The 15,613-nt window shown below is 37.9% G+C and overlaps 1 protein-coding gene across 3 annotated transcripts in view; it reads left to right on the top strand.

The window, feature by feature from the left end:
* Nucleotides 1-15,613, top strand: part of cadm2b (cell adhesion molecule 2b) — a 195,877-nt gene that overhangs the window by 152,428 nt on the left and 27,836 nt on the right. For all 3 annotated transcript variants that reach the window (XM_061720427.1, XM_061720428.1, XM_061720426.1), the window contains one exon: nt 6,542-6,691. In XM_061720427.1, coding sequence (XP_061576411.1) covers nt 6,542-6,691 — 150 coding nt within the window. The remainder of the gene's footprint in view (nt 1-6,541; nt 6,692-15,613) is intronic.

Raw genomic sequence — 15,613 nt, 5'->3', positions numbered from 1 at the left:
ACAACCTTGAAAACTGAATACTGGTCACGACCGAAACAGTGGAAGTCACGACCGAAACACAGAATGTTTTGTAAAATAATTAAAGTATATTGAGTTATCAACTAATATAATGATACTAATTTGTAACCTTTATGTTCTGTTTCTTCAAATATCAACTCTGAAACCAATCTGATCAACATTAGGCATTTTACAAAGAAATATTGCATTCGATTTTTGAAGAACTGTAGAATATAAACTTTGACATTTGTTAAAATATTCATTTTTATCTATGTATATAACTGTCCTGAAAAATTTGTAAAAATGTAAATATTTAGACAAGGGAAGAACAATTTAATCAGGTTGACATAATATGTATTTTTTGTAAAATGCATTATATGTTTCGGTCGTGACAAATTTTGGGAGAGGTAAAACATTCCCAAACAGTCTGAAAATACAATATGAAGATTGACAGTTCTTTCACTTGATATGTGACCTTTAGATATGGTACAATATAATAGGGACAAAGTTTTGGGAATAAAACGTACAATGTTTTAAAATATTCCCAGACCCATTTTGGACTTTTTCGGTAGAATGCCCCATATAATTTTAAACTGAATGTCTTACGTTAGTGGAACAAGTGTGTTTACTCTTAAGACTACAAATTTTATTATAAATTTAAATGTATTATAAATGTGGGAGAGTAATTTAATTCTGTCCAGTGCTAATTTCAGACAGTCATCTATCGCTGATTGCATTATTCTCTCAAAACCTATTACATGTTTACGTCAATAGGCTCTGGTCTGCAGATAGAGGAAGAAGTTGTTCCTCCCTGGTCCGTACCTCCTCTGTGAATGACAGAAAGAAAGACATCCCCCCCATATTCAAGTTACCAATATAATGAATGCCTTTTCTGCTCCATGTGGAGAAGGCCTTGTCCATACTGGAAGGAGCAAAGGCTGGTTTTAACAATAGGTTGCGCTAGAAAATAGGCTTTAGGTTAAAATGGGACTTTATTTGTTTCCAAATGTGAATGTAATTATGTATAATAATGCTATCAGTTTGAGTAGGAGCTAATAGAATTGCACCTATGGAATAAGGAGCAGTCTTCTTGCTCCATCTTTAGCCAATGAGGTGGCACCATTGAATTGTCCAACCAGAAAGTAAAAGTCTTCATTGATGAAGCCCGGGAATAGGCCATACAATTTGGAAGGACAAGATGTTTCTTGCAGATTCTGTGAGTTTTATGTCCCCACAGGAAGGGCATAATTATGTAGTCTAGGTATTTGGAAGTGTTCTTTTAATATAATATCTGAGGTACAAAGATTATTTTTCTAACATTGATTCTTCCAATTAATGAAATTGGGAGATTCTCCCATAACAGCAGGTTCAGTCTATTAGAGATGGGGAATTTTCATTTTCATTCTTTTGTGACTACAATTCCTAAATAGGTAACTCTTTGTAATACAATTTTGAATGGGGAGCGATCACAGTTTAGTTTTGACAACCATTATGCCCCAGTCACTTAAAGTTGTAATGAATATTTTGGCAAATTCTTGAATGTTATTTCTTACAAGACCTTGGGTGACTACCATATACTCCTGTCCCTTACCATAACTAGTCTTTACAAAGAAAAATTAGAGCTTGACAAACAAAAACATGCCACAGGCACACTAGGTTTGAAATTTGTTTCTAATCGATAAAGTATTTCAGTTGTGTTTAAGATCCTCTATAAGCGTTGCTTAAGTACATCCATACTAGGCTTTGTAGAGCCAGGCTGGTTGAGCTGGTTCTCTCTGTGTGTATATCAGCCTACAGTACGTTGCAAATACTGAAGAAATGTCTCTTTCAGCTATACAATTGACTGACTAAAATACTTAAGACTGTAGCTAAAGACTGACTCAGGTTTTATTCTGTTTAAATAGAGTTTAAATAGGACTGAAGTTCATCTAAGGTTACAAGGTAACCAGGCTATATTTTGATTGGTTTTATAACCATAATGTGTTCAACAACCCTAATGGGAACTTTATTTGTTAGAAATAGAATAGAATAGAATAGAATAGAATAGAATAGAATAGAATAGAATAGAATAGAATACTTTATTGTCAGTGTACCTGGGTACAGTGAAATTTAAAGCAGCATCACCTATCCAGTGCAAGACAAATAAGAAACAATAGTGCAAACAATAAGAAATATAACAATATAAGAGATATAAATAATATAAAAAATATAAAAAAGGTTAAGCTGCATTTGAATAATGAAGACCTGAGATTCTATTTACAGATGAAAGTATATACACATGTAATGTAAATAGCATTAGCACTAGCATTTATTATACTTTAACGTATAATAATAAAGAATTTAACTTGTAATGCACTTTACATTCAATGAATCTCAAAGTGCTACACTTAAAGGAGCATCATTAGCGCCACCAAAACAGTGAAGCCGGCACGGGAGAACGGGGAGAACGTACATGCAGCGTCATTTGACGTCACATCCGCAGGACAGCGCGGGAAACTCGGCCCCACAATTGCAGCACATTTCGCAGCACACAGCCTGCAACTGGATTTGAACCGCCAACCTCCCGATCATTGCACTACCTGCTCTACCACCTGAGCTATTGCCGTCCCGGCAATTGAAAACAAATTGCTTCCCGTTATGATTTCTGTGCCATTTTTCTTTGGGTCCCATGAGAACCATCATCATGAGATCATGGAAAGATGTGGTTATAAACTTAGAAAATGGTAACCATATAGCTAAACTTATATCTAGTACTTTGCACGTTTCTGTAATGTGGATCTCCACGTCAAACTGTTTAGAGGATGGATTCAAAATATGCTTAATTCTTTTCGTCAGTACCATGTTGCTTTTCCCACTGAGAGTGATTGTACACATTGTACCCCCCCGTTTTTATTTAATAATATCAGTCAGTATGATTAATAATATCATAATCCTACTTGAAACCTGCTTTCTCTAGACATAGTGGGAACACTTTGTCATAATTCTTAAATAAAGCATGCATCAATCTGTCCTACTCCAAAAGAGAGGGAGATAAAAAGGAGGTGAAGCAGCATTTCCTGGGAGCAGGGAATCCAACTCTGATCATGGCTGACACTGGATACTTAGTATTCAATTCACTCAATTAGGGAAAGCAAAAATCTTCAACTGCGCTCCAGGACTCCGAGACTGGAGCAGCTAAATGGAGTTCAGCCGTCATTCATGTCGTTATTTAGATCTGTGCCTTTTTGTTCTGACATTTCTAAATGTTGTCAGCACTAAAGGCTCAGGAGATTGAGACTGATATTGATATACCAATCTAGACATGCACACACAGTTTCTAGCTTTAATCAAGCAAAAGAAGTGAAAGAACGAGCGGTTCTCTGTGATTAATGGCCTCATCTCTCCGACTGAAGAAGTTAATCCAAGTCATACCAATATTGTTTTGGTCGGGATTGAATATCGCTGTTCTTGTTCTTGTCACAGCGTTATTGTCCTGCTATCCTGCTGTTACACAATATTTACCATGAATGATTATTCATGTCAGTGGTAATTATTAAGCATCGCTGTGCCTTTTTGAACAAATTATGTATATGTTGATTTATATATGTGTATAGATACAGTGAACTATCAGTATATGTTGATTCATACATTGTGATCTTCAAATCTTCATCTATATGACACCAGAGCTCAGTTTGACTTCCTGAGAGCGTTCTGTGTCTTCCTAAATTTTTGCATAGCAGTTCATATCGTCTAATGTGCAACTCTATTCACACTTGACTGGTTATGTTTGCGCTATCCAACTCCAAGATCATTTTCTGGTATATTTTGCTTATCGTGTATAGCTTATTTTCTTAAATTGTTTTGATTTTTCACTTTTCTTACCTTCTGTGTTGTTTAGAATGTATTTCATATTTAGGTAGTTCTAGTTTGATAATAATGCTGGTTCCCAAGTGTTCCCAAACCAAGTTGTTGTTTTTTTCTTTTGTATTACTCCAATAAAAGTAAAAGCTTTGACTTGAATTGTACTTACAAGTAAAGTTCACCGCGTGACAACCAGTTTGCTGGTTATGTTTTCTACGTTTTCAAAAATATCCTCGTTTACACGGACCCGCATGAAAACGCTGTTAAAGTCATGCCGGCCAATCAGAATCCTGGAAAAAACATCAACAAATGACACGTGTAACATCCAGTTAAGGCTGATTTATGGTTCCGCGTTACACCAACGCAGAGCCTACGGCGTAGGGTACGCAGCGACGCGCACCGTACGGCGCGCATCGCCGCGTACCCTACGCCGTAGGCTCTGCATCGATTTAACGCGGGACCATAATTCAGGCTTTACTTCCAAGACGGAACGAGAGTCTGAGAGAATTTAAAACAGGTAAAATAAAAGAAAATATTGACGGTGGCCAAACTAATTGTAAACACAGGTCGCACTCATGACGCTGCTGGTGACGTTTCTGTTGCATAATGTGACGTAAATCTCAGTTTTCCTCCGTTTTCTCTGTTTAGACGCAAACGTGAAAACGGAGTTTTTGAAAATCTCGTTTTTGGGGGCTTTGAGCTCCGTTTTCGTGTAAACGAACGGCCAAAACGCATGAAAACGCCTCCGTTTTTGCCCCGTGTAAACGGGGCAAAACGCTGCCTTTGAGTTATAGACTGATGTCATACTTTAAATTGTGCAAATATCCTTTATTCATATTTCACAACTGTCTTTTACTGAATACCAAACTAAAACAGATGGATTTTATCTTCTTTCTTAGACTTTCTGGGAACAAACAACAAAATGCAGACAGAAAAGAGATGATGAATTGTATATAAAAAAAACAATAATCAGTTATACACAAGAGCGTTGACACGGTGGTCACAAAGAAAGAGAGACGGAGCAGATGTTAGACACTGGCCACTGAGCAGAGAAGTTTCACAGAACAATGTGTTTTGATGGAATGATTTTACATCACAGTTTATAGACGGCCTAACCTTCACTTTGAGCTGATATGGAGCTCTATCAGGAAATTTGAGGTCAAGGAAGGTCCAGCGACCGTTGGCTGCCCCACCTCTCGCTCTGACCACGTGTGAGTGGGACTAATGAGGCAGGCAGCTGGTCCCTTGGTCGCAATGTCCCTGCAGAGAACTGCACCTAGAGGAGCTGGAGATGTCACCTTCAAACGTAGGCGCATTAATCTACAAGCCATAAAATCAAGAGGAAACACAGGGCCGTGATGTACACCCATGATATTTGACTCGGTGTTGTTCTAAATAGCAGGATCGGGTTTTAGATAATTGGGAATAGTCATGAGGCCGACCTATTCCCTTCATCTCTTTGTCACGCTTGATGTTGTGCATCAACGTGCAAGAAAAAGTAATAATAATAATAAACTATATTAATAAAGCTTTTTTCGAAACAATGTTGCAAAGGCGTGAATACAATTTAATTAAATTCACTTAAAAAATAGAATTTAACTTCAAATTATTCCAATTAACAACAATAATAATGATTTTCTAGCTAAGGAAACCAACTGATTACTTCAAAATTAGTATGTGAACCCCATGAAATGTGATCTGAACTTGATGTTCGCCAGAATTACAGACGAGTCAATGTGTTTAAGTCGTAAACACATTATTATTATCATTTCTCGTGTCATTGTTGAACACAACTATTTAATGTTCACAAAGCCAGTAGAAGAAGTGAGCAAACGCACAGACTGATATTTATACCGACAACAGTTAATCCAAGGAGTTCACACACATTTATCACCACCATATTTATAATATAAAGATTACATTATGAACAGAAATGCTTACCAGCAAAGACGGCACCGAATATGACTCATTATTTCTTCTACATTGTTCCGTACTGTCACCCTTAAATTTCTCGTCTGGTCTGGCTCTAATCTCAATCCCCTTCACAGGAGTGTTGGTTTTAGGCGCGTTTCTGCAGCTTGGCAGAGTTCAATAAAGCTCGAGCAGGATAAAAATGCTTCTGCAGTGTAATTAGAGGACTTTGCTGAGACGACAAGTACAAATGTGGAATAAGAAGGTAAAATCCAGCAAGGCTGGGTGATTAGGCCTCATTTGGATGTCTCCTGCACACTGTGACGAGTGGCTGTTTCAGGGCACAGCAGTCGCTCGGATCGAAGGCCCACAGTGTCTGGGATTCTGTGTCAATTTACCACCCAGCTGCAACTCCACCGTCCCCAGCAGAACATGACTACCTCTAATTAGGCCATGCTACCAATTAGGACCCTGCAATAAGGAAACAAGGAAGGCTCTCAGGGAGGGTAAAGCCTACTATTGTTGTCACTATAAAAAAAAGGAAAAAGAAGAAAAAGAAGCTCTCTTTTAAAGCTAAAAACCATGTCACCCAGGATCTTATCAAAATATCTTTGCTTTACAGTGATGCAACAAAGCGTTTTAATTTTTGAGCTATCTGATGATCTAATGCAAAATTTGTCAAATTACTAATTCTAATGGAACATTAATTTCTCAAGGGAAATACACCAACAGCTATTCGCAAACAGCTTCTGTAAAAGAAAAAAAAAATCAACTTTGTTTTTTAACCCCACAGGTGCCCAGGGTCAGTTCCCCATCACGAAGAATGTGACGGTGGTGGAGGGGGGCACGGCCAACATGACCTGCCGTGTGGAATACAATGATAACACTTCCCTCCAGTGGTCAAACCCTGCACAACAAACCCTTTTCTTCGGGGACAAGAAAGGTAAGTAATATTCCCAGTGATAATAGCCCCACTGATGAAACGCTACGATATGATGAAGATGTCTGAGGCAGATTTTATTACATCAGCGTCTTTTTCATTAATTTTTCAAATTATGAATGTTCAAACTGCTTTCCTGCCCACGAGCACTCAGTTTGACTGAATACACTAAAAAGACAACAATAAAAGGGTTACACGTTCATTACCCGTCCTGTTGAAGCAGATTTTTAATGAACTTACGTCTCCGTTGATGTCCCGGGGCGCCGAGGAAACATAAATAGACTGTTTTTGCATTGTACTTTTGTAATCACGCAACACTGACGGTGCTGTTTACAACAGTGTAATGCCTGTGGATCGTGAGATGATTTGAGATTAATTAGTATCTTCGCTGCCCTACATTTGTATAGCTGTTTGGATGTCACTCTGATATGGAAGTAGACTGTTGCAATCTTGTGAAACAAAGCACCAGCTCGAATGAATTATAATGTGCTGTCACCGGCTAAATCCAATTTAAAGGTGACAAAAGTCTGGATTTGATAAATTGGAACTGGGATGAAAGGGAGTATAGCAGTGGACCGGTCTTGTAAGGGTCGAGGTGCTCATCTATCAGTGTTTCTCACAGCATATTACCCATTTCATTTATGTTGTAGCTGCTAATACAATATCATCTGCTCTGTGATTGAAGATGAACTCTCTCTTTGAATAACAATTGATAGGCATGAGAGAGACGGAGAGGGAAAAAGAGGGAGAGAGAGAGAGAGATGCCACGGTGAGGAGCAGAACGAGAGCCACAGCCTGGTTTGAACAAATACTTTCTCGCTGACAACTGATTACATTTAGTAATGAGGTCTAGGGTGTTTTATTAGATTAAATTACTTCCAAATACAATTAAATCAAAGTTAACCTAATCTTTTACAGACACTCTCGTGTGAATGGTGCGGGCATGCCCAAATGATGCAAATCCAAGCAGAAGTTGCTGTGCCAAATGCATTTTTAATGCCTATTTCCCTACATTTTCAAGTGTACAATAAATTAGCATTGTTTTTTTTCTTTTCTTTTTTTTTCCCTCCAGAATCTTTTTGATATCAGTTCTTAAAATTCTTGTCAAGAAAGACACTGAGTAAAATCTTCCTGTTTCTGATCTGAAGTATAAAGTAAGATGTTATTAACTAAAGCATGTCTTCTGGTCAAACCATTTTGCATTCATGTGTGGATTTCAGTGATGAGAGCTTGGGGAGCGTTAAAAAACGTAGTCACTTTGCCCATCTCTGTAGCCATTCCTATTGCAATTCTGAATCCTCTTACCCGAGCGATGGGGACGACAAAATGAATGCTGCCCACTCAGTAGAGGTTGCCAGGACTAAGTGTGGGAACACTTCCTCTCCGTCTCCTGCTGACAAAATGAAAAGCTTTATTGGCACAACTAATATGATGCCTGCGAGGCCATCAGGGGAAGTGGGAGGCGTGGAACAACACAAGCTTCACACGTAGAACAGGGTGGAACACCTGGAAAGAAATGTCTGTTGTGCCAAATCAGCAGTTAATTGCTTGGCGCGGGGCCGCGGCTGCCAGTCTTCTGCTGCCGCTCGTGCCCTCTCTTGAGGGACCAATGAAAAATCTCACATTTGATCTGACGCTAACTTTCAGTCCAACATCTAACTTTGGAGCTTGAGGAGGACTTGCTCGCTTATAAGCAGTTAAGGCATTGTTTCCTGTCACTAAGAAGAATAGATTTTTGCATTATTGCATATACATAACTACGACGGAGTATTAGGGCCAAACAAAAAAACAAAAAAAGGAAATTACGAGAATAAAGTCATAATATTACGAGAATAAAGTCGTAATATTACGAGAATAAAGTTGTAATATATTATAAATATATAAATATAACTTCACAAGATGCTCAATATTCTTCATTTTAACACAGGGAGAAGAAGCTCTTCCTGTTAGAGTTCTCATAAATTACCACTTTATTTTCATAATATTATGACTTTATTCTCATAAATTACCACTTTATTCATTACGACTTTATTCTCGTAATGTCACAACTTTATTCTCGGAATTTTACGACTTTATTCTCGTAATATTACGACTTTATTCTCATAATATTACGACTTTATTCTCATAATATTACGACTTTATTCTCATAATATTACGACTTTATTCTCATAATATTACGACTTTATTCTCATAATATTACGACTTTATTCTCGCAACATTACGACTTTATTCTCGTAATTTTACGAGTTTATTCTCGTAATATTACGACTTTATTCTCATAATATTACGACTTTATTCTATTACGACTTTATTCTCACAACATTACGACTTTATTCTCGTAATTTTACGACTTTATTCTCATTATATTACGACTTTATTCTCGTAACTTCCAAATTTTTTTTCTCCGTCGTACATAACAGATGCATTCCCTTATTATTGGTGTGAATAATTTTAGGTATATTTTTGTAAATGCCTGTGCAATACCTCCTATTCCCCGTGTTTCTAGTCATTGTTGACGCTTGCCCAGCTCTCTGCTTAAAATTATCTTGAGATTCAAAAGATTCCTTCAAATCCCCCCTTTCCTCTGTCTACAGACGGAGCAGGGTCAGTTTGTCACACTGGACCTGTAACCCAAAGGACACGGAGCTGCTTTTTTTCCCTCCATCTCTTACTTGTGATTCTGTATGCTCAACAAACACAAGTAATGATTCTGCAGGGCCTTTTTTTTTTTTTTTTTTTTTTTTTTTTTATAAATCTACTCCCTCGTATTCCCTCAAGCTCAGCATTAAAGATAAGGGCATTTATCTCGATGTGTTTGGAGTTTGATATAAAATAGGGTGGCTGGAAAAGGAGTATTAAAATGACCTTTTAAATTCCTTTGAGACTGGCTTTCCATATTATATCAATCGAGTTTTACAGCTGCTGTGTAAAGTGAGACAAAATCTGATCTCTGCCCTGTCTATAATTTGTTTCATTTTGAACCGGGTCTGACAAATGACAAAAGAAAAAAAAGAGAAGCTAGTGAAGCCCAGAAATAAGGGATTTCTATGTGTTTCGTGTAAGACTGAATTCCTTAAATTTGCCCGGGTATAACATTGTAATGGTAACAAAGTACTTTGAACTACACATAATTTTTAAATCAATAAAACACTGTAAGACCAGATGCTTAAAATTCTCTGGTTTCTTTCAGTCATTCCAATGTGGAGACCAGATTTCAACTGATGTTTTCTGAAATGTTGCTGAGGGAGGCACGCTGAATGATGCAAGCTATTAACATTGATGTTGAAATATTTTTTTTGCATTTGATTTATTTTGCATCAAATCTGTTAGAAACTTAAGGGGGATTTAGAAATTTTAGAACAGAATTGAACATTCAGCCCAAGTTCTGCCGGAGTTCTTTAGATCTCACTCTGGCCTTGTGGTAAGTGAAGGCCAAGAAGTGTTTACATGTAAACAAACAAACCTCAGCGTTTAGCAGAGAGCAGAACAGCTCCAGCTTGTGTTGTCGGGATTGTGCCGACATTGACATCGACATACTCCCTTTATCTCTTAGTTTAAAAATCTGCCCAGTACTCAGTATCAACAAGGAATCTTTGTAATTGTAGCATCCAAAAGAAAAAGGTGGCTTATTAGCAGAGGTGGACAGAGTACTCCACCCCAGTACTTGAGTAAGAGTACAAATACTACTGGTCAAAATTTACTCCGTTACAAGTAAAAGTAGCTCAGTCAAAATATTACTCGAGTAAGAGTAGAAAAGTACTTGCTTTTAAAGGTACTTAAGTATCCAAAAGTAAATGCTTTTAAATTTACTTTAAGTAAAAGTAAGAGTAAGAGTAAATTTCTTATTTTCCACATCAGTAAATTACTATATTTTTTCTAAATTAATTTAAGGATCTTTTAACTCTTGTTTCTGAGAATGAACTCTTTGAAACCAGCTGCACTGATGTGCTGCTTTTAGAACCACAATGTTATATAAAACCTGCAGAAACACCAAAAACAAATCAAATGAATGGGATCATAAGAGGACAGCAGGTGATGCAGAGTTTATTAACAATCATGAACTGAAACCAAATGAACCTGCACCATCCAACTAAGTCTGGATCCCCCTCAAAGACCACTGCTTTACAAAAAACTACATCTCTGCTTTCAATAACTCAATGTTGTAGCCATTGTTGCGGCTCTGTCTTGACTTGTTGACTATGTCTTGACTTGTTGCGGCTCTGTCTTGACAAACGCAGGCTACTTTGGCGGTATCGTTTTGAGGAGGCTTGACGTATTTCCGCTTTACGTACATCCCAGTGGAGAGTGTGCACTGTGACAGGTCTCCTCCTTTGACAAAAACAGCTTGTGTCCAGTAGGATTTTAGGGAAGAAGAAAAAAGAGCAGACCTGAAAGTAACAAGTACTTTTCAGCCTTCCTAGAAATTTACTCAAGTAAAAGTAAAAATATTTGTCTTGGAAATGTATTCAAGTAAGAGTAATAAGTACCAAAGAAATCGAATACTCAAGTAAAGTACAAATCCTCTGGATATATACCATATTTTCTGGACTATAAGCCGCACCTGTATATAAGCCGCATCCGCTCTATTTTAAAAAAACAATAAAAAAAGATATACAAGCCGCACCTGTATATAAGCTGCATCCGCTCTATTTAAAAAAAAAAAGATACGCAAGCCGCAGATATTTATGTTGTTAGATTAGATATTTACTACATGTACAGAACGATTTTGAACTGTAAATGATGTACATGTTTGTACCTAAATAGATCCTTTTAACACGGCAGAAATTTTGCTGATTAAAACGGGACAGAACCAAGAGAAAATAACCGGTATTTATTTATCTATTTATCTGTTTGAAATCTGCTTCTACCTACTTCTATCTGCTAAAGAAGAAGTAGTGTATTCTTCTTTGCATTTATTTTGTCTTAGTTTTGATTCTAATTCCAGTTAGAGCGCCCCGAGCGGTGGAAGAAAAATCCACAGAATAGCCGCACCTTTGTATAAGCCGCATGGTTGAAAACCTATGAAAAAAGTAGCGGCTTATAGTCCAGAAAATACGGTACTTAAGTGCAGTACTCAAGTAAATTTACTCCGTTACTGTCCACCACTGCTTATTAGTAGGTAGACCATAATTTCAGTGGACCAACAGGGAAGTACTGAAAAGGTGGCCACTCGTACAATGTGTTGAAGAATATCTTATCAGTATCTCTTGCTTTTCCAAAAGACGGTGATTCAACTTTATAGATTTCCAAAAGAATGTAACCTTGAGGCCTTGCTGCTTGTAATGTACAGTATGACTTGGACTGGATATTTGCTTATTTTTAAAAAGAGGAACCCTCTTCTTATATTACGCCAGCTGGCTCTTTTGGCATACTCCTTTTTAAACTATATTTATCTCTCTTGCCTTGACTGTTTCAGCCTCGGAGGCTTCATACTCCACTACAGCAAAGATCAGATTCTGACACACTACCGCCTCACACTCGACAAACAGAGATAGATCACCGTGATGGCCAAGCTAATGCTGCCCTCATACATTACACCAATTAGTGGTCACTGCTAGGGATCAGCACTCTGCAGGACTGCCATCATGAAAAAAATTGATTTAGACCATATGTCTTTTGTAGAATTATCCCTTTAATATGTCGCCACCGTTATGAATTATTATCACCGAGCAGAACAAATGAGAGCAGAGCAGTCCTTTGCTGACTTCATTACGGTGTATTTCACTTTTGGCATCTGTCGGAAAAGGATAAAACCTAAGTAATGAGACAGTAGAGAATGATAATGACATTCGTGGAGGCACAGACAGTCCTTTGTCAGATATGGTGCCTGTGAATGTTATGAATAATGCAATTAATGAAGAGTTAATTTGGGTTTGGTTTCAAAGTTTTGAACTGATAATAGATTTTACATATATAATTTTTTCTATCTGTAAACTTTGTGTAATGTTATTCCAAATTTTTTCACAAACCCATCTTTTATGAATTCATGGTTCTTATTCCATGGCATTTCATGTAGGCATGCAGCATTCTGAATCGCAAAGGTCACAAAGCAAAATTGATCTTAATTGGCTGGTTGTAATCAAAAGGCTGTTATGTGCTAAATGATTGCTCTAATGTGAGCATTAAAACATTCATTAGCTTGAGAGAGTGAAGGATAATCACTGAGGATGCAATTACTGGAGTGAGCACCGATGGAAGCATATTTAAATATTGATTTGGGTAAATATAGAAAACTTGATGGCTGTTTTAAGCAAAAGAAGTAACACTAATAATAATTGTATTATTAGTATTAGTAGCTGTTGTTTTGCTTTGTTCTGTTAATATATCATATAGCTTAACATTTTAAATAACAACCTGATAAAATTACTTAAGGAGATTTTTTTTTAAAAGCCATATATGTCCTCAAATTGTTTTTCTTTAATGGCTATGTCAGGTGTAGGCTTTTTGTAGTTTCTTAAAATGTCTTAGGAGAGAATTTTCACTGGTGACAAGCCACAAGTTTGTTCTTTGATGTGTTGTTTACTCTTTACTGACTGTTTTTTAGAGCGACAAAAGTGGAAAGTGTCTCTTGGCCACAGCTAATGTCTTTCCTCAGGGACTAATGGGCTTTTAAGTGTACTGCTTTACTTCAAGCTTCACTGAAATTTGAATCTACCATTATGGCACTTTGCACTGCTATTATTGCTAATGTGAAGAGCTACTCTTGTATGTAAAACACTAAGCTCTATGCCACATTGCACTCCCCTGTAGTATTTATACTGACTCTTTAGAATAACGGAGAATATGTTGGGTTTAAATTATTTGAATTGAATCCCACCTGAATACCAGCGGGTTCCTTTTCACAGCACCCAAGTTATTGTTATGCGTTCATGCATTTCTTCACAAAGCCCAATTGTTAAGTCTACATTGTAAACAGAATTATGCAACCTCATGGAAAAAAGAAAAGAAAAAAATCCCACAGTGTACATTCAAGCTTATGTCAGTGGGTTGAGAAATGGATGAACAAAACTATATTCAGTCTCATTATTCACTGCTTGAAGCAGGTACGCAGCATAGCTGCAGAGAGATTTCTTCCTTCGTTCCCTCCTTGCTTCAAGCGCTGAAAATTAGTCCAATTTGAGAAGCATCTGCTCTGTGGGATATCTGAGAGCGCGGCCGTGACAATGGTCTGCTGGAACAAGGCTTCTTCCTTCTCTTAATTGCAGCCACATGTGTGGTGGGAAAAAAGCCCCCTGCCTGCGCCACTATAGACCTGGAACGCGGCCAGATTCGCCCACACAGTCGCTGAGCGAACGCAGCCAGCAGCAAACACCCTCTAATTGCAAAGAGTGGAGTCCCTGGCTGGAAAACAGGTGGGGGGGGTTGCATGCCAGGATTCTGTGTTGTCACTGAAGGACAGCTCGTGCTTTCACATTTCTGATCTAGCTCAAAGTGGTTCTAGGCCATGCAGAAAGGGTCTAATGGGAACGCTGCAGATGAAGCATATTTTGTCTTATCACGAGAGCCATCAGCTTGTTTCCAAGACTAATGGGTAGATGTGAAATGTTCTTTTTCAGTGTGGACTGTCAGAAGATATTCCATCGTTTTGGATTAGAGACATTAGTTAACATCTGCCTTGTTGCTAAGTGGAGTGGCAAAGTGAATGTCATGCGATAATTGCACTTCCAGATCCCCGCTTCCATGCTAACCACACTGTCAGCTCATCTCATAGATGTCAAAATCATGATCCTTTTTATATTTGATTATTTGAACATTATTTGTTCTATTTTGTTCTGGACATATTTGGATGACTTTCGGCAAAGAGGGTGCTTGTTGTAAAACCTGAACTGACAAACTACAGCTGTCTCGGGAGAGTGTGCCTTTGTTTGGTCTTCCACTCTCATGGCTGGTGGTGCAAAAGGCCTGTCAAGGAAATAAGGCAAACATCGCTTTGCATCAAAGAATCATAGCAACAGTATTGTTTGCCCTGAGGGAGAACTTGGGTAGCAGCTTTACTGATTTGAGACAGCCTTGGAAAGGCCTCCATCACAGGAGATGTACTGCTGCCAACCGTTAAGCTGCCATTCTGCAAGGCTGCAGCATGCACAAGGTCTGGGTGCAGATTTATGATTCTGCCTAAGCACAATGAGCAGTGCCGGAGCTAGCAAGGATTTGGGGGAAATGAACCTATTCATTACATTGATTTCCTAAAACACCTGGAAAAAAGCTTTGTCGGCTGTGGCATTTGGGGCTGATTGTGACGGATCTGCCCACAATCTGAGCCTCCAGTCGGGATTGAATTCCGGTAGTTCCCCAGGCATACAATCATAGCATCTGTCTTTGCTTATTCACACATGTACATCTTTTTCCATTAATATGTCATTGGCTGATTTGCTGTGTAATGTAAAGGGCTGTTCAAAACAGAATCCTTCAAGGCCATCTTTTGTATAACTTATAAGTTGTTTTTCTCAATCCGTAGTCATGTTCTGTCCATCAGAACCAGCATTTCACTGACATTTAGATATATTTCTATTTTGAATGGTAATGTGACGTTCAGGATTTACTGGAAATTAGCTTAATGCTTGTTGCTTTAAATGTCACTTGAAATTATCAGTGGTCTGTATTGCACTGGGTCACTGTTTGGTATTTGAAACGGTACCTTACATCTATTGAGTAGGAGACATTGTTAAAAGGCCTTTATAGAGTTGGTAATTTGAGAGAATGGCAGACTTGAGCTTAATCCTCAGTGGATTCCAATGGTGGGAGGTTTCACTGAATAAATAAAAAGGAAGTGAAAAAGGTTATATAAAAAAGCAAACTAGGAAGATATGTTAAAGATCTTCCAAAATTATTATAAACCTGTTTAAATGTACTTTCAAACGTCCCCGTGTACTGTAGTTCCCAAGGTGGTAACAGTGCATCCTGGAAGTTGTTGCTGGAGATATC

This window comes from Cololabis saira, chromosome 4 (assembly GCF_033807715.1).
Source record: "Cololabis saira isolate AMF1-May2022 chromosome 4, fColSai1.1, whole genome shotgun sequence".
Classification (NCBI taxonomy): Eukaryota; Metazoa; Chordata; class Actinopteri; order Beloniformes; family Belonidae; genus Cololabis; species Cololabis saira.
The sequence above is the reverse complement of the archived record's forward strand: the minus strand, read 5'-3'. Positions and strand labels throughout refer to the sequence as shown.